The 27564-nt window shown below is 39.3% G+C and overlaps 1 protein-coding gene, 1 long non-coding RNA gene and 1 other non-coding gene across 5 annotated transcripts in view; 2 read left to right on the top strand and 1 right to left on the bottom strand.

Annotated features, from left to right (window-relative positions):
- The window catches only part of LOC105871766 (uncharacterized), a 32453-nt gene extending 30924 nt beyond the window's left edge, over positions 1-1529 (top strand). The window contains exon 4 of the long non-coding RNA XR_012923275.1: positions 1340-1529. This is a non-coding gene — a long non-coding RNA (uncharacterized LOC105871766). The remainder of the gene's footprint in view (positions 1-1339) is intronic.
- Positions 1530-4296: 2767 nt separating this feature from the next.
- Positions 4297-27564, top strand: part of ZMYM1 (zinc finger MYM-type containing 1) — a 35594-nt gene continuing 12326 nt past the window's right edge. The window contains exons 1-7 of one of the 3 annotated variants that reach the window (XM_012765271.3): positions 4301-4379; positions 12081-12133; positions 16075-16243; positions 17505-17577; positions 17775-18024; positions 25694-25868; positions 25957-26169. In XM_012765271.3, coding sequence (XP_012620725.1) covers positions 16148-16243; positions 17505-17577; positions 17775-18024; positions 25694-25868; positions 25957-26169 — 807 coding nt within the window. In that variant the 5' untranslated portion in view covers positions 4301-4379; positions 12081-12133; positions 16075-16147. Of the gene's footprint in view, positions 4380-12080; positions 12134-16074; positions 16244-17504; positions 17578-17774; positions 18025-25693; positions 25869-25956; positions 26170-27564 lie in introns of those variants that run through there. The other 2 variants (XM_012765272.3, XM_075996431.1) reach the window with 2 other exon arrangements.
- LOC142869732 (U6 spliceosomal RNA) lies at positions 6110-6216 on the bottom strand. Its single transcript, XR_012918304.1, has one exon. It is a non-coding gene; the product is annotated as a U6 spliceosomal RNA (small nuclear RNA).

Genomic DNA, 27564 nt, shown 5'->3' on the forward strand with positions numbered 1-27564 from the left:
TCATTAACATCAGAAAGACAAAACTATAATGATGGATAGCTAAGCAGTGGTTGCTGGGGATTATGATAAGAGGAGAGTGTGATTGTAAATGGAAGCTTTTTTGAGGTGATGGTACTGTTGTATTTTGACTGTGGTAACAGTTAAATGAATCTGTTGTTTAAAAAAATTTTGGCTGGGCGCAGTGGCTCACGCCTATAATCCTAGCACTCTGGGAGGCTGAGGCGGGCGCATTGCTCGAGGTCAGGAGTTCAAAACCAGTCTGAGCAAGAGCGAGACCCCGTCTCTACTATAAATAGAAAGAAATTAATTGGCCAACTAATATATATAGAAAAAAATTAGCCGGGCATGGTGGCACATGCCTGTAGTCCCAGCTACTCGGGAGGCTGAGGCAGCATGATTTCTTGAGCCCAGGAGTTTGAGGTTGCTGTGAGCTAGGCTGATGCCACGGCACTCACTGTAGCCTGGGCAACAAAGGGAGACCCTGTCTCAAAAAAAAAAAAAGAAAGAAAGAAAGAAAAAAAGAAAAGGAATTACACATGCTGAAGTTCCAAAACCAAGTTGTTTATCTGACCTTCACAGAAGTCAGGAGAGGGAGATAATAGCCAAATCTCCAAGTAAACCCATTTTAACCAGTATGATAAGGAAATCCTCTCTGCTTTAACCTTTACAAAGAAAATGTGGGGGCGCCTCGATGGCGCCTCGGTGGCATCTCAGTGGCATAACAAGAAAGGAATTTTTCCCCCTCTTTGTGTGAAGTAGGGTGAGGCAATTAGCAAACAGCACACATCTGTTTATACCTCCGGTTATCTCTTGGGTTGTGAAGAAAGGCGAAAGGGAGGTGGGATGCGCAAGGATCGCGCAGGATACTAAGGAAATTAATCACTTCAAAGGTCAGCTCATGACCAGCGCGTGATTAGTTTGTGCGTTGCTAGGGCCCTTTGGGGGGGGGGATAAAAGGCACCCCGCAATTCAGGTCGGGGTCCTTGCCTGCGAGAGTGGCCACTGCGTTGGTGCTCTGGGGCTTGGACCCTGGCTAGCCAGAAAATAAACCTCCTCTTGTGTGATTGCATTCTCAATGTCTCTGCTTTTCTGTCCGGTGGGGCTGTGGAAGGTCGGTCCCTAACAAAAGTAACTTTAAAATGACAATCTGCCTTTTGTTCTCTGTTTCTGCTTTCCTCAGCTTTTTTCTGCCTGTAAAGCCAAACTCCTCTGTTCGGCTCATCGGAGTATTCTTTTTATTTTATACAATGAGGTGTTGCCTGATTCTAAAATCGCAAATAAAGGCCAACTAGATCTTTAAACTAAATTTGTTGTAATTAATTTTGCCTTTTTTTTCCAGAAAAACATGGAGTTTCTCACGATGTTTCCCAGGGTGGAGTGCAGTGGCTATTTACATGTGTTATCCTAGCCCTACATCGTTAAACTCTTGGGCTCAAGGGATCCTGTCATCTCAGCCTCCCACATAGCTGGAATTATAGGCCTAAACCACCACGTCCCACCAATTTTGTGTTTTGCATTATACATGTGTTAAAATCCATTGAACAATTTTATGTTAGTTGAAAAAATAAAAACAAAACAAAACTAAATGTGCCCTCTCAGTGGAAAGTTTCTTTTCTTCAGTTCTTGGATTCCTCTTTCTTTCTAGTCCCACCAAGAGAACTGGGGTAAAGCCTCTGGAAAGTTTAGTTCTGGTAGGTTTTGAGTCTTAATAGATCCTGCTTCTTTTTCTTTGACAATTCTCAAGTTGCTAAACAGAAGAATGAGCAGGCTTCAGCCAGAACAGCATTCAAAATTCAGTGATAGATTGCTAACTTCTGGGCTTCTGACCAGCAACTAACACAAAGGTTGCAAACAGGCAGCCTGTGAACCAGATTTAGCCCACAGAGTTGTTACTTTTGTCTACTGGGCGTTCCAACATCTCTAATATTTTTTTTGATCAGGCAGTTTCACATCAAAATATGGATTTCTAGTTTCTCTTGGAAATTGAAAGTTTGGGCAACACTGGGCCCTGCATTTTTGAATGGCAGTAATCAGAGCTGTGCAGCAACTATCCCTTTCAGCCAAAGATGTGACCTCCCATGCATTGCAGTCCCAAACACTCCCACTCTTAATCCCGCCCTACTGATTTAGTTTACTGTTAAGATTCCTAGCTCCTACAGGCTCCTGGAATAACAACTTCAGTTTGAGTTAGGGGTTAGTAAAAAAAAAAGTTAAGTAAAATTTAATTTTTCAAAAAATAAAGAAATAAATTTATTTTTAAAAAATTAACAACTTTTCAGGTGCTACACATTCCTTAAATGAGGTTGGGAAATGCCTTCGGACTCCAACTTCTTATTATGTTAGGGACCGGCTTCCTGCACCCCGCCAGGCAGACGAACAAAGACACCAAGGATGCAATCACTCAAGAGGAGCTTTATTTTCTGGCTAGCCAGGGTCCAGGCCCTAGAGTGCCAGCGCAGTGGCCGCTCTTACAGGCAAGGACCCCGACCTGAATTGCGGGGTGCCTTTTATCCCCCCCCAAAGGGCCCTAGCGAGGCACAAACTAATTACACGCTGGCCATGAGCTGACCTTTGAAGTGATTAATTTTCTTTGAATTCTGCGCGATCCCTGTGCATCCCACCTCCCTTTTGCCTTTCTTCACAACCCAAGAGATAACTGGAGGTATGAGTATAAACAGATGTGTGCTGTTCGCTAATTGCCTCACCCTACTTCACACGAAGGGGGGGGAAATACCTTTCTTGTTGTGCCACTGAGACGCCGCCGAAGGGCCATTGAGGCGCCCCCACAATTAGCTTAAATTTCTTCCCCCATGCCTAAACCATCATTGCCATATCACTGAGGTCATTTTTCTATAGCTGAGATATGGAAAATAGTACTGAAAAGGAGTAAATCAAGCCTTCTATCTCTCAAAGCTCTCCTTCTACCCTTTATTAGTTTACAACTTAATCTCTCAGCCAATATAAACTGTTGAGACTTCAGGGCAAGTAAGACACAGGCTTCGCTCTTGTTCAGGCTGGTTTCAAACTCCTGACCTTGAGCAATCCGCCCGCCTCAGCCTCCCAGAGTGCTAGGATTACAAGCGTGAGCCACCACACCCGGCCAGACACATGTAACTTGTGACCCTCATCTACTGCCTGAAACACTAGGCCAAATTTTCAGCTCTGTCAGTGGAGGTGGTTGAAGTTTCACGACATCTCAAAATTATCACACATCCTTACAGTTTTTGTGATATCATGAATCCACCCATCTTTCAACTCCCAAGGCAGTTAGTAATGACATTATTTGCATTTGGAAGCCCACTGAACCAAGACTCATTTCTTGGTTTTAGTCTAATCACAGTCACTAAATTGCTGGGTGACTTGGGGTAAATTGCCTTTGACCTCTGGCTCATAGCTTCTCTTTTGGTAAGGTGGGTGCATTAGAGGAGAGGTCCTTTCAAATTCTAACAGTCTAAATGGATTATTATGAATATTAGGAAAGTAAGAATAACTGTTGGAGAAATTAACTTAAATTACTTAAATTAAATTAATTAAATTATCAAATTTGAATTTGAGGTTAATGCCAGAGGTTATTTAGGGACCACAGCAGCAGGAGTCAGGAAGTCCTTTTGGCTTGGACCTCACCTTCACAAAGGGCCTCAAATTTAGACTTTTGATAATATATCTTTTAGAAGTTATTGTCAGAGGCAAGATTGCAGTAAGTTCATCATTCAACTTTATATAATCCTATTATGATTTTAGGAAAAGCACGATGAGTTGATCCTATACTTTTATAACTATTGAAAGTATTAACATTTAAAATATACCATAATTTTTGACATAGTGTTGGGATTATTTTAATTTTAATATACGAGCTCCACAAAAAGGAAGAAGACTAAACCCCGAATCTCTGCAGATAACTGCTTTTACAGGGAATTTACTCCGCACCTGGCACTTCATTCACTAACATTGCCTGTGTAATCTTCACAAGCCTATAATTACCTGCATTTCAAGGATGAAGAAATTGGGATTAAAAGATACTGTCAAATCGTTTACTAGCACACAGCTAATAAGTGGTAGAGCCATCTCTGAAATCCAGGAAATCTAATTGCCCTGCCTGAGTCAATCCCTTTAAGGGTCCCACTCTGGCTGCCAGCCAGAGATGACGTCAACGCTAAGATCCTACGCGGACAGAAGGCTCCTTCCCCTCCCCCTCTTTCACTTCCTCTTCAGTCCCAAGGTCGCGGGTCACTAAGGGGGGAGATGGGACCGCGCCAGGCGGGCGGCGCTGCGCATGCTCGGCCGCACAGCACGGCGGGAAAGGGGCGGGGCAGGCGGGGCAGTTTCGTGTCCGAGACGTTTTGGGGAACCTCGCGCGGGAGCGACTCTGAGAGAATTTAGTAAGCCTCCTTCCGCGGCTCTGCTTTCGGTCTTTACTCCGCGCCTTACTCGAAAGGGGCAAAGTTTCTGCCGTCTGAGGGAGGATGACGCGCCGGGTCGGGCTCCTAGAGACGCAGCCCTGAGTGCGGATTCCGCCATGTGGGGGTCGGGAGCTCCAGGCCAGGCCCTGACCTGGATTGTGTTTGTCGTCTCCTTTAACCTTGCCCGCAGAGACCCGGGGGGCTGCTGCTCCCCAATTCCAGCAGTTCTCGCCGCCTCCTGCTCCTGCGTCGTAACTGGGCTCTCAGACTTTGGGCTCTCTGCAGCCTCCGTTTCTAAAATACTTGCCGGATCGCACCTGTGGCTCTCCTTCGTTAAGCAGTGATTTTTCAAACTTAAAAAAAAAAAATGGAACTCCTTTTGCAAATAGAATTTACTGATCCCAGCTAAAAGAGATGAAATAATTATAAAAGTTTGATGAATTCGGATTTGAAATTGGGATTAGGTGAAGGTGCAGTACTGTATGTATTTCGTCTTAGTTTTCAAGATTGAGAATATCCTGGTTTGCATGGACTAGTGGTTGCACATGGTAACTTTTAATCAGCTTTCTCAGGATGCAGTGTCAGCTTGCTTTTCAATTAACACTTGAAAGTAAATAAGTGGAGAATTTTTCCTTTAAGAGTTGAATCACGAATAACCTCTGACAATAGTTTGTATTTTCCACCACAAATATACGAGAAGCCCTCGAAATGTATAACAAGAACTTCATTAGAATACTTTGCCCATTTAACTCTTAGATGGAGGCAAGAGCATTAACGGAGTTGATGCACGTGATAAAATGGTGAATTTGCAATTGGGTTTATGTGAGTGAACATATAAAACGATTGGTGGAAACTTGTAACGTTAATCAATACCAGAGGTACGAAGAATTGTGAACTGTATTCACCCAAATGACAGGAAAGGGTATTTTCTAAAGGTCTTTGTTAATCTAAACAATGCTTTAGAGGTCTCCAAAATACTTAACACTCCTTAGGATTTTTATAGGCAAAAAAAAAAATAAAGAAACAAAATACTTAACACTTGGAATATAACACAGTTAAATGTATCTCATGATTTTATTAGTTTTTTTAAAAGTAAATTTTTATTTAAAAACTGAAATCTAGGCCGGGCGCGGTGTAATCACGCCTGTTAGGATCACGCCTGTAATCCTAGCTCTCTGGGAGGCCGAGGCGGGTGGATACATACCTCTAGGTCAGGAGTTCGAAACCAGCCTGAGCAAGAGCGAAACCCGTCTCTACTATAAATAGAAATAAATTAATTGGCCAACTAATATATATAGAAAAAATCAGCTGGGCATGGTGGCGCATGCCTGTAGTTCCAGCTACTCGGGAGGCTGAGGCAGGAGGATTGCTTGAGTCCAGGAGTTTGAGGTTGCTGTGAGCTAGGCTCACACTCTACCCTGGGCAACAAAGCGAGACTCTGTCTCAAAAAAAATAAAAATAAAAAAACCCTGAAATCTGAAATGTTTGCTGAACTCCAGAAGCACAGTTTGTGAGTTACTGGTTTACCAGATTAATTTTAGGACCTACCTGATATGTCCCCTTGTCTGCTTTGCCAGGTTTAGTTCCTTCTACTAGCATTCTTGCACTGTCTTCAACAATAACCGTACTCGTATAATTTCCATGTATTTGTGCTTACAATCTGTCCCTATGCCAGGAATATTTCCCCATCATTGCATGGTAGACACCTACTGTATTTATTTATTCATTCATTCATTCTTGTCATCCTTGCACAGGGGCCATGCTAATCTTCTCTGTATCAGTCCAATTTTAGTATATGTGCTGCCAAAGTGAGCACCAGACACCTACTTTAAAGCCAGCAAGATGGCTAACACCTGTAATCCTAGCACTCTGGGAGGGAGAGGGAAGAGGATTGCTTGAGCTCTGGAGTTGGAGATCAGCCTAAGCAAGAGCAAGACCCAGTCTCTACTAAAAATGGAAAAAATTAGCTAGGCATCATCATGCAAGCTTGTAGTCCCAGCTATTTGGGAAGCTGGTGCCTGACCATCCCTTGAGACCAGGAGTTTGAGGTTGCAGTGAGCTACTACAATGCCATTGCACTCTACCCAGGGCTACACAGTGAGACTCTGTCTCAAAAAACAAAAACCTCAGATTTCTTCACTTTCCAGAAAACTTCTTTGACCATCTTCTCTCATTTCTGTTTTGTACCTGGCATATGCTTACTTACATTGCTACACTTACACCTGTCTGGGCAGAACATTATGAAGGTCAGGTCATTCTACTCTGTAACCCTAGTACTGCAGGCATTTCATAAATGATGGCTCCCTATTGCCTGCAGAATTAAGCATAGATATTTTAGTTTGGTTTGAAAAGAATTTAGCCTTCTGCCTCCAACCTTCCTTACAAGCCAGTAAAAGAGCTTGCAGAACTCAGATGAATAAAACGAATCTTTACAAAGTTTAATGTATAAAGCAGTATAATGCAAAGAAATAAGAGAAATACATCTGCTTCTGGACTCTTGTTTCATTAATTGTTTAGTTTTTGCTTGTGTCCATATCACACTATTGTAATTACTGTAGTAATTATAAGTTCTTCAACTTTTTTTCTTTTAGGTTCTATATCCATTCTATATATATTAGAATTATCTTGCAAGTTCCACAAAAACCCCTACTGGAGTTTTCATCCCTAGCTTAATTAGGGGAAGAAAGGTCTTAATACTGAGTCTTCCAATCAATGAGAATTATGTAAATCTTCCTTAATTTCTCTCAGGAGTGTTTTCAGTATAGAGATCTCAACATCTTTTATTAGATTTCTTTCTTTATTTGATATTTATGATGGGCAAAGAAAATTGTAATTTTTACATTTTTTTATTTTATAGTTCTAGTGCAAAAAAATGTAATTGAGTTTCAAATATTGACCTTACTTAACTTAATAATTTGGAGATTCTTTTGAGTTTTCTATGCACACAGCCATGTCATCTATGAATGACAATTTTACCTCTTCCTCCTTTTCAAGGTTTCTTTCTTTTCTTTCTTTCCTTTCTTTCCTTTCTTTTCTTTCTTTTTCTTCTTTTTTTGAGACAGAGTCTCCCTCTGTTGCCCGGGCTAGAGTGCCATGGTGTCAGCCTAGCTCACAGCAACCTCAAACTCCTGGGCTCAAGTGGTCCTTCTGCCTCAGCCTCCTGAGTAGCTGGGACTACAGGCATGTGCCACCATGCCCTGCTAATTTTTTCTATATATTTTTAGTTGTCCAGCTAATTTCTTTCTTTTTTTTTTTTTTTTTTTTTTGAGACAGAGTCTCACTTTGTTGCCCAGGCTAGAGTGCCGTGGCATCAGCCTTGATCACAGCAACCTCAATCTCCTGGGCTCAAGTGATCCTACTACTTCAGCCTTCCGAGTAGCTAGGACTACAGGCATGCGCCACCATGCCCAGCTGATTTTTTTTATATGTATATTTGTAGTTGGTCCATTGATTTCTTTCTATTTTTAGTAGAGACGGGGTCTCGCTCAGGCTGGTTTTGAACTCCTGACCTCGAGCAATCCGCCCGCCTTTGCCTCCCAGAGTGCTGGAATTACAGGCATGAGCCACCACCACACCCAGCCTCTTTCTATTTTTTTTAGTAGAGACAGGGTCCCACTCTTCCCCAGGTTGGTCTTGAAATCCTGAGCTCAAATGATCTGCCCGCCTCGGCCTCCCAGAGTGCTAGGATTACAAGTGTGAGCCAGTGTGCCCGGCCTTTTTTTTTTTTCCCCTAACTGCTAGACAATATGGGAAAAATTCTTTTTTAGTCTCTCTGTGTTGCCCAGGCTGGTCTCAAACTCCTGGCCTCAAACAGTCCTCCCACCTCAGCCTCCCAAAGTGCTGGGATTACAGGTATGGGCCACCGTGCCTAGCTATGTCTTTTTTTATTTTTTTCCTACTTGCTTTATTGACCTGACTGGAACTTCCAGAAAAATAACTTGAAGAGATGTGATGAGAGATGACATTCTGAAATGCTGGTCTTGTATTATGATCCTGGTAAATTCCCTTATTCTAGTAGTTTCTTTTTTGGGGTGAATTGGGGGAAGATTCCTTAGAGTTTTCTATGTGCACAGTCATGTTGTCTACAAATAAAGACAGATAATTTCTTTCTTTCCAGCTTTTATGTCAAATTCTATCTAGTATTTCACTTTAGCTTAAATAACGTCCTTTTGCATTTCTACAATGTAAGTTTGCTGGTAATAAATTCTCACCATTTTCAGTTATCTGCAAATGTCTTTATTTTGCTCTTATTTTGAAGGATATATTTACTGAATATAGAAATTTAGGGAGATTATTCCCTAGCACTTTAAAAGTATTCTGTTGGTGTCTGACCTCCTTTCTTCTTCTTCTTCCTTCTTTTTTTTTTTTTTTTTTTTTTTTTTTTTTTTTTTTTTTTTTGAGACAGTCTGTCGCCTCAGCTAGAGTGCAGTCAGGGGCATCATCATAGCTCACTGCATCCTCAAACTCCTGGGCTCAAGGAAAATCCTCTACAGGTGCTTACCACCGCACCCAGCCTCATTCTTAACTCTTGTTACCCTGTATATTAATGTGTCTTTTTTCTCTTGCTGGTTTTAAGATTTTTTCTTTTGGTCTTACATTTTCACTATTATGACTATGATATGCCTACTTTGCATTTTCTTTTTCTTTATCTTATTTGAGATTCACAGAACTGATTGAATTCATGTGGTCTAATTGTTTTTCTTCAGTTTGGGGAATTTTTCCAGCAGTATTTTTTCAAATATTGTTTCTGTTGCATTGTCTGTTTTCACATATTCTGAGACTCTGTTTACATATGCCACATACCACATTATTTGTATTTTTCATCCTTTTATCACTTTATGGATGTGGCTTTCTACTAACCTGTCTTCTACTTCACTAATTTGATACTGAATTCATCTACTGAATTCTTAATTGCCCTATTTTATTTTCCAATTCTAGATACCTCATGTAACTCTTTTTTTCTTTAATGGATTTCAGGTCTCTGCTGAACTTCTCCATCTTTTTCTCTATTTTCTCAAACATATCAAAGTCCTTGCCTGATAATACATCCATATCACCTGTGGGTTAGTTTCTGTTGTTTTTGTTTTTTCCAGTCAGTTTTGGGATTTTTAAAGTGGTTAGTGGTCCATAAATTGTTAGTGGATTCTGGACATTGTGGGTGAACATTTTTAGCATCTGGATGCATGCACTTCCTTGAAAGTGGGCTAAGTTGCCTTTAGGCAGTCAGGCAGTAGTCGCAGATTACATTGGTCCTGTTGAGGATTGATTTTAGGCCTTGTTAGGGCTGATCTGTTTCATTTTGCCCTTTCTGCTAGGAAGTGGTCTTTTCCTCCCAAGGCATGGCCCTTGCTCCCAGGGTGGGGCCCTCCTGGGGTCTCCAAAAGTCCGTGTCTTTACCAAGGCCTCTACCTTTGCTGGTATTAAATTTCAACTTTCTTAGCTCTGCAAAGCTCCTATAATCTCTTCTCAGCTCTTTGGCCTTCCAGCTGCTGTTTACTATTAGGTTTTGGAGTCTCACTCTGTAGATATGCAAGTTAGGAGTCAGACAGTGACTTAGAGGAGGAGGATATTTACATGCATCTTTGGGGGTTTATTTCTCTGTGGTTCTCTCCTCCCCTAGATTGTGCCTCTTGAGTTCCAACTACTTTAGAACCCTAACTTTGTCTTCTGCTGTTTTCTGCTTGGGCTTTTTCCACTGTTCTGTCCTGAAAATGCACTCAAGGGTAAATCCTGTTAATTTTATAATTGTTTCTAGTAGGAGGATTTAGTATGCTAAAGGCTACTGTGTTATGCCTTGATTTATCAGTTTTACTTTTTTTATTGTTTATAATATCTTTTTTTATTTTTTGGGGTTTTTTTTTCACCTCTAGACTAAGATATGAGCTGCCAATATCAGTTTTATTTTTAATTCTTGCCAATCTGATAAAATCTGTAGTTGAGTTGGTTTACAAACTGAGTAGTATTTGAATAAGCAGACATGACCTTTGCAGGGAGGAAAGACAAGCACTAGTACTTGTGGGGAGATTAAGGTGAGGTACAGTCAAGGTGCTTGCTCTGTGGCTGATTCTTTCCCTTGACATCTGTCTCCCTGCCCTCTGGCCCCAGGAGGAAGATAGTGTTTTCCATTCTGGGTCCTCCAGATCTCCTTGTGGCTGCATTTGTCCTTCAGTGATCCTGAAACCACCTCCTTAGACTATATTCCAGCTTCAAGGACTATAACCTCCTTTCTAGAACAGTCATTCCTAGGGCTCTCCTAGGCCTGCCCTTTCTTGCCTTTGGTATGGCACATGTAACCACCTAGCCCTAATGGGGAGCTATTGTCATTAAATCAGGCTTTCTCACCCCTAATTCTCGGCACTAGTCTAGTTCTGAAAATCTGCTTGGGGTGATTGGGGTGCTGGGCTCACCATGGAGCTAGCATTTGTGGGGTCCTTTGGCAAGAGTACAGAGGGAGGCCCACATGTTATATGACTGAATATTTGAAAGTTATAAATCAAGTTAACACATTGTTGAATAAAATATGTTCCATCCTCCTGGCTTAACAAATATACCTTCATAGCAACAAAATAGAAAAATATGTGTAAGGCTATGGTTTTCAGGATCGATAGTAAGCAAGTTATTAAAGATAAGTGAATTCAATTTTACATATTATATTTAAATATTGTATAATAGTTGGTTGTCATAGAAAATAGAAAATATTTTAATTTCATCATATAAATCTCTATCATTCATAGTGTGATTTCTAAAAACCAATAATTAAAGCCATATTTATATTCATACAGAATTTCTTAGGTTCTTTTGTTTAATTTTCAATATTGGGCTATTAATATTTTTAAAAAATAGAAAGTGACAGTTTATTATAAATTTGTTCAAATCTCTTCAAGATTATGCTTCAATCTGTAACAGTCAAAATATAGTCTATAGAAATTAGTCTTGATATTATCCGTGAATCTTATTCATTGTCATATAGACAGTTTCCTTTCATTGTTCTAATTCTCTTATATTTTATTGAAATCTCATTTTGGTTCTATATTTCACATATGATTTATTTTCATGTCCTAATAGTAGTTTGAAGCATCAGATTTATTTAAGCAATATTGTACTGATTTTCCAGGAGGAAAGTAGATGAATTCCCTCTAGAATTCTTGTATGTGTATATGGAAGTAACTCTTGATAATTTCCGATTTCTTTGTGATCTCATGTTTTACTTTAAAAATGAATGTGAATTTTATCTTCTGTTCCATAATATTTCTCTCTTTGGTTTAAATTAAAATGTTTTCAATTACCTACCACCAAGTAGTATTGCCCAACAGGAAGAGGTACAACATTTATCCTTTGACTGTTAATACGTGTACTCTGTCATACTGTGATTTAGCCCTAGTTTGGAAAGATTGGTAGGACTATATTAAGAAGAAATCTCTATGGCTTATTTTTACACTAATTTGCATCTTGTTGGAAAAGGAAGTAATGGATTTATCTATCATTCATATACAGTTTTTGCTCCTTTTGTTTTTCTAATAGCTAAACAAATGTTACATACTATTTCCCCTGCCTCAGAAATATTGTAGATTAAGTGATTAAGTTTTCAGAGTGCATTCCATTATTTTCCTATTTGTGTGATAACCCTTTTCGGAGATGCCAAATCTCATAGGTTCTTTGTTGTTGTTTTTTTCCAACTAGCAATAATAACACCGAAGATAAACCTAATTGACTACAATACTGCCACGTGCAAAGTAGGTGCTTTGATTTTAATTGACATTTAGACTTTCAGGTAAACAGAATCTACTTAATGACAACATAGTTAATTTCCATGGAATTTTGCTTTGCTGGTTGTGTGTAATGCTGAGATGGGCTGGATAGAGGCTATATGAGCTATTTATTGCACTTCACACTCAGGCTTTATTTATTTAATTTTCTGTCTTGGATAGGTGCTTATCAATAAGAGCCAAGTTAAAGATGGGAATGAGGGGAGGTGGTTGAACCCCAGTCTCAGAAATAAAAAGTAATGGCAGAATTACTTGAGTCTTTCATGTACTAACTCTGAATGAAACCAGAGACCTGGAATTACTCCTGTAAGAACTGTAACTTCTCCATATTCGTTATCTTCTACTCTCCATAATAATGAGCTGTAAAGCCCTTTTTATTTATTTATTTTTATTATTATTATTTTTTTTTGAGACAGAGTCTCGCTTTGTTGCCTAGGCTAGAGTGAGTGCCATGGCGTCAGCCTAGCTCACAGCAACCTCAATCTCCTGACTCAAGCAATCCTTCTGCCTCAGCCTCCCAAGTAGCTGGGACTACAAGCATGCGCTACCATGCCCGGCTAATTTTTTTATACATATGTATATTAGTTGGCCAATTAATTTCTTTCTATTTATAGTAGAGACGGGGTCTCGCTCTTGCTCAGGCTGGTTTTGAACTCCTGACCTTGAGCAATCCGCCCGCCTCGGCCTCCCAGAGAGCTAGGATTACAGGCGTGAGCTACCACGCCCTTTTTAAAAGAGTATCCGTTTGTTTTGGGGAAGATGAAGGAGGGGAGATGCAGGAGACCAGAAGACTTGCACTCTGGAGCCAGCCTAGAGTGGCAAGAAAGGAAAGAGTTCTCTCTCTCTCTCTCTCTCTCTCTCTCTCTCTCTCTCTCTCTCTCTCTCTCTCTCTCTCTCTCTCTCTCCTTTTTTTTTTTATTCTATGAGAATAAGTGGTTTGAAAGAGTTCGTTTTTTTTGTTGTTTTTTGTTTTGGAGACAGAGTCTTACTCTGTTGCCTGGGCTAGAGTGCTGTGGCATCAGCCTAGTTCGCAGCAACCTCAAACTCCTGGGCTCAGGTAATCCTCCTGCCTCAGCCTCCTGAGTAGCTGGGACTACAGGCATGTGCCACCATGCCCAGCTAATTTTTTCTATATATATTAGTTGGCCAATTAATTTCTTTCTATTTATGGTAGAGACGGGGCCTCGCTCTTGCTCAGGCTGATTTTGAACTCCTGACCTCGAGCAATCCACCCGTCTCGGCCTCCCAGAGTGCTAGGATTACAGGCATGAGCCTCCTCGCCTGGCCTAATTTTTTCTATATATTTTTAGTTGGTCCATTAATTTGTTTCTATTTTTAGTAGATATGGGGTCTCTTTCTTGCTCAGGCTAGTTTCGAACTCCTGACCTTAAGTGATCCATCACCTGCCTCAGCCTCCCAAGAGTTCTAGGATTATAGGTCTAAGCCACCACGCCCAGCCTGAAAGAGTTCTTTTTTAAGCCTGAATGTACAACAATCTTTTATACTGTGATTTTGGATTTTAGCTACCTGTTTACCAAAAAGGAATCCATTGATTTGGGTGGTGGGGAGAAGCAGTCATGATATGTAATGGGCAAATAGATTTAGGACTTATTTAGAAGGAAGATTTGATCTGATTTGGTGATTAGATTTAAGGAGAGGAGGAATTTAGGACTACTCCTAGATTTTAGTCATGGGAAATTGAGCATATGGTAGTGCCATTTACCAAGAAAGGGAATATCTGTAAAGCAGGTTTGTGGGGGTAATATATAGTTTTAAATCTCTTGAGTTTGAGGAAACGGTGGAACACTCAAATGGAGCTGTTTAATAGAAAATTAGGTATATGGGCTGGAGCTCAGGAATGTAGGGGAAAATCAGCTCATAGGTTATAGTTGAATGTAAGATTGTGCCCATAGAGCAAGTGAGGAGAGTACTGGGGAATTGTGCTTTGGAGGAACACAGATACTTTAGAAACAGGTGAAATAAGTGTTTGTGAAAGGCCGGGCGCGGTGGCTCATACCTATAATCCTAGCACTCTGGGAGGCCGAGGCGGGTGGATTGCTCGAGGTCAGGAGTTCAAAATCAGGCTGAGCAAGAGTGAGACCCCATCTCTACTATAAATAGAAAGAAATTAATTGGACAACTGATATATATAGAAAAAATTAGCTGGGTATGGTGGCGCATGCCTGTAGTCCCAGCTACTCGGGAGGCTGAGGCAGTAGGATCTCTTGAGCCCAGGAGTGTTTGTGAAAAAGACTGGCAAAGAGGTAAAAGGGGAAATAGGAAGTCTTGGAGTCAGAATTCCAGGAAGGAGAGAATCTCAAGGATGAGGGAAGGAAGGAGTGGTCTGAGGGAGAGCAATAGCTTTAGAAGTCAGATCCTTGAACATATTAGGTTGGTGCAAAAGTAATTGTGGGCCGGGCACGGTGGCTCACGCCTGTAATCCTAGCACTCTGGGAGGCTGAGGCGGGCAGATTGCTTGAGGTCAGAAGTTCGAAACCAGCCTGAGCAAGAGCGAGACCCTGTCTCTACTATAAATAGAAAGAAATTAATTGGCCAACTAATATGTATATATAAAAAATTAGCCGGGCATGGTGGCACATGCCTGTAGTCCCAGCTACACGGGAGGCTGAGGCAGGAGGATCACCTGAGCCCAGGATTTTGAGCTAGACCTTCCAGTTTGCTTCAGATGCCAAATGACCATAGGTTGACATTGAGTTCTTTGGCAGCTTCTTGTGCAGTTGTGAGAGGATCAGCTTCAGTGATTGCTCTCAATTGGTCGTTGTCAACTTCCTATAGCCGGCCATTGCGCTCCTCATCTTCAAGGCTCTTCTCTCCTTTGCAAAACTGCACTGTAGGCCGGGCGCGGTGGCTCGCTCACGCCTGTAATCCTAGCTCTCTGGGAGGCCGAGGCGGGCGGATTGCTCAAGGTCAGGAGTTCAAAACCAGCCTGAGCAAGAGCGAGACCCCGTCTCTACTATAAATAGAAAGAAACTAATTGGCCAACTGATATATATATAAAAAAATTAGCCGGGCATGGTGGCGCATGCCTGTAGTCCCAGCTACTCGGGAGGCTGAGACAGAAGGATCGCTCGAGCCCAGGAGTTTGAGGTTGCTGTGAGCTAGGCTGACGCCACGGCACTCACTCTAGCCTGGGCAACAAAGCGAGACTCTGTCTCAAAAAAAAAAAAAAACTGCACTGTATGTTTGTTAGCAGTTCCTGGGCCAAATGCGTTGTTGATGTTGCGAGTTGTCTCTGCTGCTTTACAACCCATTTTGAACTAGAATAAGAAAATCACTCGAATTTGTTTTTTGTCTAATATCATTTCCACGGTCTAAAATAAATATAAAATAAACAGCAAGTAATAAGTCATTAGCAAAAATGTGGAAAATGCGCATTAAAATGATATATAACATGATCACATTTATTTAAGAATATATTCCAATACCAGATGGCAAATTTCAACAATGCTGAAACTGCGATTGTTTTGTACCAACTGCATTATTTTGCTTATGTTAGTGGAACTAATAGGAGGCAAAGAGGAGTTGAGGAAGCATATGAGAGAATAACTGGAGGGCAGATGGAGATAGTGAGCACAGGTAATTGGGTTAACCTCAGATAGAAAGCTTTATATTTTCTAAGACAATTGATAAGTTAAAAATAAACTTGTAGGCTTGGTGGTTTGGGGCTGTATCTAGAAATGGAGACTTTCCAGAAGAAAGCACAGAGGTGGTAGATGCCAGAGAAGTATAAAGCAGAAATTTATTGAGGAATAATGGATAAAGGGAAGGAAGCCAGTGTTGGTACTGTGAGGGAACAGTTGTCTAAAGACCTTTTTGTGGTTCCAGAAAATTACCATATTTAAAAAGACTAATTATGAAATCAGACTCTATGTATATTTTGTTTTAAGAATCTAGAAACTGTTCCCCAGGAAGAAACCCATTATTTTGGAACTGGAGGATTCCTTTGCATCAGATACCAAAATGAAGGAACCACTGCTAGATGGTGAATGTGACAAGGCAGTGGCACCACAGCTCGGGCTTCTAAAAGAAATTAAGACAGAACCTGACAGTGTTCACGTAAATATCTTACTTTATTTTCTATTTTTCTAGAGCAGCATTTAATTATAAATTTTGGTTATAAGGGTACTGAAATTATTAGTTGAAAAACTTAAATCCTGTCTTTCCCAAAGCAGTTAATCAAATAATACAAGGGATATGGTGCTATATGTGCTATAACAAGGATGTGCAAGAAGGTGATTGAGAGAAGAATAGACTGCAGTTGGGCTTTTCCATATGATACATAAAAGGATTGCCTAGGAGTATGGGCTTAGCCAAGGTTAACACATTTTTGTTTTTCTTAACTTGAAACAATGTAAATAACAATATAATACAAATAACTAATTACATGTTTTTATGCTACTGCCTCTATTAAGTAATAGAATTAATACATTTTAAATTGTTAAAACTAGGGGCGGGGGGAATGGGCATTTATTGAAACCTTAAAATCTGTACCCCCATACTATGCCGAAATAAAATAATAATAATAATAATAATAAATGTTAAAACTTTTGTCTTTATAATTTTTTTACCCTAATTTGGGTAATTAGCTTTATGTTTAAATTTTCTAAAACTTTTTTAGACATGTCACATACTAAATAACCTATAAAGGATGAACTCACTCAAGCTGTGAATATTCTGTCCATAGGGACAGGTTTCTTTAGAATATTGGTATATGAACCAGCTAAAATTTCTAATGAAACAAAAAGTAAATCAGTAAAAAATTAATTTATTTTTAGTATTCTGTTTAGAAATAGCCTAAATTAGATTAGTATTAAGTTAAGGGTATGATTACCATTGAGTTGATGACACTGGAGAAGTATCTATTTAGGTGGTATCTATTACTCTTCAACCCATGGACATTTAGACACAGATCAAGTTTGAATATGGTAGCTATGAAATTATGTTGCTCTCAAAAAATATTCCTTTGCAAGAATCATTCTGCTCAATTTCTGGGTCATAAGATCTTTATGAAGATAAGTTAATGATTTAGAACAAGCAGGGAAAATAGTTGTCATGAGTGTGTCTACTCTCTATTGGTATTGGCTATTGTTGACAAAGATTCTGAAATCACCTCTGGGTACCAAAGAAATACAAAACAATGTATTTTGAGTGATTGGTATTATTAGCCAAAGGGCATCAAAAAGGTAATGCTTATCTGTGTACCCTGGTTCAACTCAATTATGCAATTCATTGAACAAACTTGAGCATAATTTATCATTTTCTACTGAATGGTTGTTTTAAGTACATCATATTCATTATTTTCAATTCTCTTTTTTAGGAGTATTGTCAAGCCCAACAGTCCAAAACTCAGGAGAGTGGACTGAAAATAAACACTATGTTTTCAGACAGTGGTAATAGAATTATTTATGTTACTTATATTTGTTTGGACAAATATGATAGCTAATTTATTCTTTAAATGCCTTTGAATATTGCTTTGTTTGTGTTGGGAAGTCCAGGGAAAAGTAGCCTATAAGATAATGAAAGAATGCATATTTAATTTTATGTAAATACTGATTTTATTTTTTTTCTTCCTCTTTTATTTTTATAGCTTCACAGTTAACTACAGGCATTCAGCTTTCTCTGGCATCATCTAGCGTGAATAAAATGCTTCCTTCGGTTTCAACCACAGCTGTTCAGGTTTCCTGTTGTGGTTGTAAAAAAATTCTCCAGAAGGGGCAAACTGCTTATCAGAGGAAAGGATCTACTCAACTTTTTTGCTCTACACTATGCATCAGTGAATACAGTTCATCTGCCAGTTCGCCAGCTCATACCAAGAGAACTTGTTCAAACTGCTCAAAGTATATAATTCTAAATTATGCCCCCTTTTACTTCCCTACATAGATCTTGATCAGAATCTTGGTTGTAATTTTCTTCGTTTTCATTTTTTTGAAGACATCTTGCCTTGGTTTAGTGGAAAGAAGCTGTTTCTGCTTTTAGTTCCTGTAATAGATTCTTCAGAAATAGTTTTTTTGTTAATTGGGAGGTTTTCAGAAATTAATATGTGAGAAATTGTTATTCTTTAACTTGAAATAATGTGACTTCCAAAACTTATTTTCCTACCCTTTTCATTTGAAATTATCTATAAGTGAGATTATTCCGAGTAGCTGGGACTACAGCCATGCGCCACCATGCCTGGCTAATTTTTTCTATTTTTAGTTGTTTGGTTAATTTCTTTCTATTTACAGTAGAGACGGGATCTCACTCTTGCTCAGGCTGGTCTCAAACTCCTGAGCTCAAGCATCCTTCCGCCTCCACCTCCCAAAGTGCTGGGATTACAGGCATGAGCCACCATGCCCGGCCTGTCCATTCAGTTCTATCATTTAACTGTATAGTGAGCAGCCTACTAAAAAATTAACTATATAACAGTTAGTTTGGATCTTCCAAGATATAGAATAATGCTATGTTTCTCTTGTAATGGTAAATGAAGTTATTTAATTCTTTTGAGAAATTGAATAGCCACAGATAAACATACATGTCTTTATGTAATCTTTCAAAGATTTCTTTGAGGATATGTATGTGAAGGGCTCAGTGACATTTTGGCTTTGAGAGTCCTAAGGTAGTATAATTCTGCATTGTTAGCACTCATGAAATGCTAATGCAAATTTTTAAATGTTCTTGTTTAAGAACAAGAAAATTCATAGGCCATCAAATTTGCTTCTAAATACGATAAATTCCTTTCAAATAATGTCTTATTTGGGAACTAGATTGCATTATTTGAATTTGCTAGTTCCATTTAGTTATATTTTACTACTCAAAGTTTGATCCCTGAGCAGCTTTTATCAGCATTACCTTAGAGCTTGTTAGAAGTGCAGATTCTCAGGTCTCACAGACCTACTGAATCAGAACTGCATTTCTTCCCATGTGATTCATATACATGCTAAAGTTTCAGAGGCATTGAGAACTTCTTCCTTTCTTGTATTCCTGTCTGTTTTTGTCAAATGTACATAAGAATTATGAGGCCGGGCGCAGTGGCTCATGCCTGTAATCCTAGCTCTCTGGGAGGCCGAGGCGGGCGGATTGCTCAAGGTCAGGAGTTCAAAACCAGCCTGAGCAAGAGCGAGACCCCGTCTCTACTATAAATAGAAAGAAATTAATTGGCCAACTGATATGTATATAAAAAATTAGCCGGGCATGGTGGCGCATGCCTGTAGTCCCAGCTACTCAGGAGGCTGAGGCAGAAAGATCGCTCGAGCCCAGGAGTGTGAGGTTGCTGTGAGCTAGGCTGACGCCACGGCACTCACTCTAGCCTGGACAACAAAGCGAGACTCTGTCTCAAAAAAAAAAAAAAAGAAAAGAAAAGAATTATGAGCATTAAGCCAGGCACAATGATGCACACCTGTAGTCCCAGCTACTTGCTACTTGGGAATCTGAGGCAAGAGGATCACTTCAGCCCAGGAGTTTGAGTCCAGCCTGGACAACATAGCTAGATTCATCTCTTTAAAAAAAAAAAAAGAATTATGAGCATTAAATAATATAAGTGATCAGAATAATAATAAGAACTCAGTAAATGTTAACTATCACTATTGTTATTCTCTTAAACTCACAAACCCTATGAGTTGCGTCAGCTCCTCCTTTGGCTGCTATTTCTGGTGTTATCTGTTACTTCAAGTCTGACTCCCTGGAACTGTACTTAACTACACCACCACTTTCTCTTTTGCTTTTCAAACCTTTAGTATTGTACTGTGTCTTTTTTCTCTTTTGCTATGGGCCATATGGCACTCTCCTCAGCCTGCTTTCTCTCTCTACAGAATCATAAAACTGGAAGGGACCTTAGGGGTCATCTAGTCCAAACCTTTTCTTTTGGTTTTGAGGAAACCGAGGCCCTAAGAAGTTAAGGTATTATGTTTCTATGTTTGGAATTTACTCACTGCACATCTTCAGCAGATGTGCCAGACAGATTGAAAAGGCTAAAGCAGGAAAGATTTAGTGTGTAAGCTCTCTTAGGCATAGAAATTCAAGGTAAGCAAAAATATGAGACAAGTTTTACTTCTGAATTAAAAAATAATTGTAATAAAAATTGCTATTTTGTAGATTGGTAAAAAGATGGTAGTAACCTGTGCTTTTTTCAAAACTTTTAAAAAACACATCAATTAGCCTCTTGTATTAATACATAGTTCTCAACATTTTAGCAAATTTTCAGGGTTCCTTCCCCCCATTTTCAGTTATTTTTAAGATTTCTTTTATGGAAATGATTTAACATCTATTTTGAGTTAATGCAGTTTTTATTCTGTTTCATGAGGCCACTGAAAGATGGCTTTGAAGATGTTATTTTAAATCTTATTTGAAAGATGTGGCTTGTTTTTGAGAACTGTATATTTAAGAAGTATCCTTTCTGTGCTTTAGTGTTTTAGGTGGAACCAACCAGAAATCCTGAAAGCAATCAATAGAGTTGAAAATAGGTCCATGTACTAATTAATGCTTGATTTATTTATAGAAAAGTTATTCAGGCCTGTGCTTGAAGTTGAAGCTCATTTTAGATACTTCTAACAAGATTTTTTTAAATATTTTATTTATAAGACTTTAGTAGATTAGAAGCCAGCAATCCAGTATGCTGATGGTTGTAAAAACCAGTAAGTATTTTCAGACTTCCATGCCTCTGCTTATGTAGTTTCTTCTGCCTCCCTTCCCATCTGGATAATGTTCATCATTCTGTCTTAAAGGTATGCCTCAGATGACTTCACCTGCTATCCACTCCCACACCATTCCTCTCTCCCTATCACCACCCCTCCCAAATTACTTGTTCCATGGTCTATGTTTTTATAGTGTCGTCTTCATAATTCCCAAAACATTGATCATAAAATATTAATGTTTTCAAAGAATTGGTACCCTCTTCGTTAGACTGTGAGCCTCTTGACATTAAGGACCAGATTATACTCCTCCTCGAGGCTTAATACTCCCTGGAACACTGAATCCTAAATGAATTTTTGTCAAATAAAGTGTAAGGATAGCGCTGCAGATAGAGCTATAATTGAAACTAGTAAAATGACTAATGTAATAATGAAATCAACATGTTCTTTTCAGTACTGATTAAAGTGATGGAAAGCTCGTAATATACTAAAAATTTGAAAATGTCAAAGTAGTGTTAATTTCAAGGGTAGTTCATCTTGAAAACTGTTGTCCTCAAAGATTGATATTCCCAGAGTTCTAGATAGATAGGTATTTTGATAATTCCTACAGCAGCAGTTCTCAAACTTTCTGGTCTCAGGACCCCTACTCTTAAAAATATTGAAGACGAGGCCAGGCACAGTGGCTCACGCCTGTAATCCTAGCACTCTGGGAGGCCAAGGTGGGCGGATTGCTCGAGGTCAGGAGTTCGAAACCAGCCTGAGCAAGAGCGTGACCCATCTCTACTATAAATAGAAATTAATTGGCCAACTAATATATATAGAAAAAATTAGCTGGGCATGGTGGCACATGCCTATAGTCCCAGCTACTCGGGAGGCTGAGGCAGAAGGATTGCTTGAGCCCAGGAGTTTGAGGTTGCTGTGAGCCAGGCTTACACCACCGCACTCACTCTAGCCTGGGCAACAAAGTGAGACTCTGTCTCAAAAAAATATATATATTGAAGACGAGTCAAAGAGCTTTAGTTAGTAGGTTATATCTATCACTATTTACTATATTAGAAACTAAATACATTTTAATGAAAAATAGCCATATTTTTAAAACTGTGAGAATGGCATTATTTTATCAGTTTTACAAACCACTTTAATGTCTGGTTGGATTTTCATGTCTGCTTCTGCATTCACGTTATTGCAAAGTATGGTTTTGATTGAAGTCTGTGAAGAAAATCTGGCCTCACAAACATGATTGGAAGTGGGAGGAGGGTTTTAATAGCCTTTCAGGTAATTGTGGATATTCTTTGATATTACATCAAAAGTCAAGTTGTAGTTTCTTAAAGGTGGTTACAGTGTGGAATCTGAATCCATTATCAGTGAACATTTTGTGCTCTGTTATGTTAAAATTCATCGATCTGTCGTCGTTTTTTGTTTGTTTGTTGGTTGGTTGGGTTTTTTTTGTTTTGTTTTGATTTTTGAGACAGAGTATCGCTTTATTGTCCAGGCTAGAGTGAGTGCCATGGAGTCAGCCTAGCTCACAGCAACCTCAAACTCCTGGGCTCCAGTGATCCTTCTGCCTCAGCCTCCCGAGTAGCCGGGACTACAGGCATGCGCCACCATGCCCGGCTAATTTTTTTTTACATATATATCAGTTGGCCAATTAATTTCTTTCTATTTATAGTAGAGACGGGGTCTCACTCTTGCTCAGGCCGGTTTTGAACTCCTGACCTTGAGCAATCCGCCTGCCTCGGCCTCCCAGAGAGCTAGGATTACAGGCGTGAGCCACCGCCCCTGGCCTGTTTTGTTTTTTTGAGACAAGGTCCCATTCTTTCTTCCATGCTGGAGTGCAGTGGCCTCATTATAGCTCACTGTAATCTCGAACTCCTACCCTCTAGGGATCCTCCTGCCTCAGCCTCCCAAAGTGTTAGGATTACAGGCATGAGTCACCACACCTGGCCTTCATTAATCTATCCTGAACTTTGAATGGATCATTTATCCATGAATGATTTTTGAACATCATGCTGTTATCATTTGGAAAATACTGGTTCACTGAGTTCTGCAGATCTTCTAAATGTTGACATGATTCATTATGAATTTTTTTTTTTTTTTTTTGGAGACAGAGTCTCGCTTTGTTGCCCAGGCTAGAGTGAGTGCCATGGCGTCAGCCTAGCTCACAGCAACCTCAAACTCCTGGCTCAAGCAATCCTCCTGCCTCAGCCTCCCAAGTAGCTGGGACTATAGGCATTCGCCACTATGCCCGGCTAATTTTTTGTATATATATTAGTTGGCCAATTAATTTCTTTCTATTTATAGTAGAGACGGGGTCTCGCTCTTGCTCAGGCTGGTTTCGAACTCCTGACCTCGAGCAATCCGTCCGCCTCGGCCTCCCAGAGAGCTAGGATTACAAGCATGAGCCACCGCGCCCGGCTTCATTATGAATATTTTAAAAATCACCACCAATCTCATCAGAAAAGTCTTTAAGTTTTGGGCAGCAATCAAAGTGGAAGCGGCAGATAGAAGTTTTCCAGAATTCTAATTTTCACTTGAAAGCTTGAATTTTATTATTGGCAATAAATACTGTCAGTTGTTTTTCTTGAGGTGACATTCTCACTTTATTCATTTTCAAGAAAATATCTGCCAGATACCCTTTTCTGAGTAACAGTTTGTTTTATAGTCACTACTTTTAAGTAAAAATGTGTTCCATGAAAAAAGTGGCTAATTCAGGTTGTAACTTAATGTTTTCATATAAGCTTTTCCTTGCAACAACCATCTTCTTATGGTGTGCAGAGGAAGTACTTTATGCCTATGTCACATGGAATATTAAAAGGATGTACTCAAGGATGAAATTTAAATAATTTTAAAAATTTTGTTATATTAATGACATCCCAAACTAAAACTGACACTTTTTTTTTCTTTTTTTTGAGACAGAGTCTCACTCTGTTGCCCTGGCTAGAGTGCCGTGGCATCAGCCTAGCTCACAGCAACCTCACACTCCTGGGCTCAAGCAATCCTTCTCCCTCAGCCTCTCGAGTAGCTGGGACTACAGGCATGTGCCACCGTGCCCGGCTAATTTTTTGTATATGTTTTTAGTTGGCCAATTAATTTCTTTCTATTTTTAGTAGAGATGGGGTCTCGTTCTTGCTCAGGCTGGTTTCGAACTCCTGACCTTGAGCAATCCTCCTGCCTTGGCCTCCCAGAGTGCTAGGATTACAGGCATGAGCCATTGTGCCCGGCCTCTTTTTTTTTTTTTTTCAGTGACTGTGTGACAGTGAATAACATGAATGTTAGTTGTACTTTTGTGTCACCACTTTGATTTCTGCTAAGGCTCTGACACTTTTACCCACTATTTTTTTCCTTTTCCCAATTTATTTCAGTGAAATTCATGTAACAAAAAATTGACGAAAAAATTGACGATTTCATTGACCTTTAGTATATTCACAGTGTTGTGCAATTATCACTTCTGTCTTGTTCTAAAACATTTCCATTACTCCAAAGTAAAACACTTTACACATGAAGCAGTTTGTCCCCATTTCCCTCTCCCCCAGTCCCTGTCAGCCACTAGTCTGCATTCTATCTATGGGTTTATCTATCAGAATATTTCATATAAATTGAATCATACAATATATGACTTTTTGTGTCTGGCTTGTTAGCATAATTTTCAAGGTTCACCCATGTTGCAACATATATTAGTATTTTCTTTTTTATAGCTGAATAGTTTTCCACTGTATGTATATTCCACTGTTTGTTTATCCATTCATTCATTCATTGATGAACATTTGGGCTATTTCCATCTTTTGGCGATTGTGACTAGTGCTGTTTATCAATATGCATGTACTTGTTCAAGTACCTGTTTTCAGTTCTTTTTGGTGTTATACTAAAGAGTGGAATTTCCCACCATTGCTTTTGCACTATCAGTTCAAATGTCAACACAGTAAAAAGGCAAATAACTTCTTAATATTATTATGAAAATAGTTTTGATCTTGTGGGACCCCTGAAAGTGTCTGAGGGACGCCCCCACACACACACCAAGGATTGGCAGACCATACTGGCATAAAGATTCCAAAGTTGTCAGCATGTGTGAATATGATTGCTCATTGTCACTGTGTTATCATTAGCACCAGCTAATACAGGCTAAGTAGTCTTCAAAACAGCACTATCAAAGCCAGGTGTTGGCCAAGCACAGTGGCTCACACCTGTAATCCTAGCACTCTGGGAGTCCGAGGCGGGCAGATTGCTCAAGGTCAGGAGTTCGAAACCAGCCTGAGCAAGAACGAGACCCCATCTCTACTATAAATAGAAAGAAATTAATTGACCAGTGAACATATATATAGAAAAAATTAGCTGGGCATGGTGGCGCCTGCCTATAGTCCCAGCTACTCGGGAGGCTGAGGCAGCAGGATCACTTGAGCCCAGGAGTTTGAGGTTGCTGTGAGCTAGGCTGATGCCACGGCACTCACTCTAGCCTAGGCAACAAAGTGAGACTCTGTCTCAAAAAAAAAAAAAAAAAAAAGCCAGGTGTGGTGGCGTGTGCCTGTAGTCCCAGCTACTCAGGAGACTGAGGTAGGTGGAAGGATCCCTTGAGCAGAGAAGTTGTAGGCCAGTCTGGGCAACATAGTGAGACCTTTGTCTCTTAAAAAAAAAAAAAACTTTGCACTATTAGATACGTTTCATAATCCCTACTTTATGGGTGAGAAAATTAACATTTAGGGAGTATAAATGATTTATCCAGGGTTGCTTAATATGAGTGATAGAACTGGATACTGAATTCAGGTTTTCTCATTTCAAGGCTAATGTTGTTACTACTACTCACAGCTCTTCAGGTAAATGAAACAGCGGAGGGTATTGTCTGAGCAGGTCATTTAGTGATTGTGGTAAAATTGTTTAATGGTGTGCTTGTTATTTATTTTTATAGAGACATTTTAAATCCTAAGGATATGATCAGTATCCAGCTGGAAGATACTAGCTCTACCAAAAATTTTTGCGGCCCTTCTTGTCTTTTATCATATGAAGAAAAAAGAAAACCATTTGTTACCATATGTACTAATAGCATTTTGACCAAGTGCAGCATGTGTCAGAAGATTGCTGTTGTAAGTTGTAATTCTTTTTAACCTTTAAAGGGATTCTGATGATTCTATTTAAATATCAGTTTTTACTGAACCTTTTTTTAAATCCTAGATTCAGTATGAAGTAAAATACCAGAATGTGAAACATAGCCTCTGCAGTAGTACCTGCTTTTCGAAGTTCCACTCTGCTAACAACCTCATCATGAACTGTTGTGAAAACTGTGGAGCTTACTGTTACACCAGCTCTAGTGTGTTCCACATGTTTCAGATGGAAGGACCATCTCAGAACTTTAATAGTTCAAAGAATATTATAGCATATAAGCAGGTATGAACAAAAACTACTGTTCCTTCCCTTAGTTGGCTTATGAATGGTTCCACTCTGGTAAAATGTGGGAATATTGTTTTTAGTACCCTTTAGAATAATTTCAGTTGGTAAGTTGATGAAGATGAAATAGAAGACTTTGACAGATTCTTATTTCTGATAGGAGAACCTTAGGTAGGTGCTTCTAAGGCAGAGAATCTGTCCCTGCTTTGGTAGACTAAGTGAGATGAACACAATTCGCGGTCTGAGCCCCTTTTATGAGATGGGACTATTATATATGTTGTTTGTTCATAGGATGTTTTGAGACCCAGCCCTAGCCCTATAAATTCTTCCCTTAAAACAAGCAGTTGAAGAAAGTCCCAACAAGCACAATTCAAATCGGTCATTTGTGAGCCCCATCTTTTCTATGGCAACACGCTCCCACCTTGAGAGTGTTCTGCCCTAGGACCACAAATGGGAGAATGGAAAGCACACAAGCATTTTTCCAAAGGCAAGAAATACTATTTTTTTTTCCTTCTTTATCACTCATAATAAATAGGCCTTGTTCTGTTTCTAAGAGCCTGTATTGAGTACCCAGTTATTCAGCTCATGTGATGGGGTCAGGGCTTATTTGAGTAAATCAGTTAACAAGCACAACCTAATTCTTGGCCCTCACATCTCAATGTAAGATATTGTGTGACAGTGATAATGGAGGAAATCCATATTGTTAGTGAACTATAATCAAGAATTAGGAAAATATTCAAATATATACATCTAAAACTGGCATTGCCTTTTATTTTAAAAAGTGGATTGTTAGGTGTAATTATAATTATTGGCCACATCTTAGTAGAGCATAGTAAGTGTTTTGCCTTATGAATGACAACTTAATTATAAATTATACCACTGTTGTTGCTTAATGTTAAATATTGGTGAATTGTTAAGGGTTCCTCAAAATACAAAAATTATTTATACAAATAAAGGAGAAACATAGAAATTTTCCAAATTATCCTCTGCTTTTTGTGTTGTTGTTCCTTTGCCAATATCATGTTCTTTCACAGAAAAAGAAAATCTGTATATTTTCATTTATCTTTGTACTGTGTTTTCCCAAAAGCAGTTTTGTTCTGTCATTGCCATTGATGGTGTTTTCTTAAGTCCAGGAATGATAGTTCCTATTTCACTAGAAAGAATAAGTTATTTAAAAAGAAAAGAATAAGTAATGAACCTCACAGTTTATATCCTTTTACTTTGCACACCTACTGCTTACTAAGTTCACTATACTCTCTCCTTATTGTTTGTATGCTGCTTTTTTACAATATGCTTGTAATTTTTACCATGAAGTTAGCGTAGAAAAACAGTGATTCCCGAGGTGTCTTGTAATGTGTACTAAGCACTCCTTCCTGGCTCCTCCCTAGCATCAGT

The sequence above is a fragment of the Microcebus murinus genome, chromosome 2, assembly GCF_040939455.1.
Source record: "Microcebus murinus isolate Inina chromosome 2, M.murinus_Inina_mat1.0, whole genome shotgun sequence".
Classification (NCBI taxonomy): Eukaryota; Metazoa; Chordata; class Mammalia; order Primates; family Cheirogaleidae; genus Microcebus; species Microcebus murinus.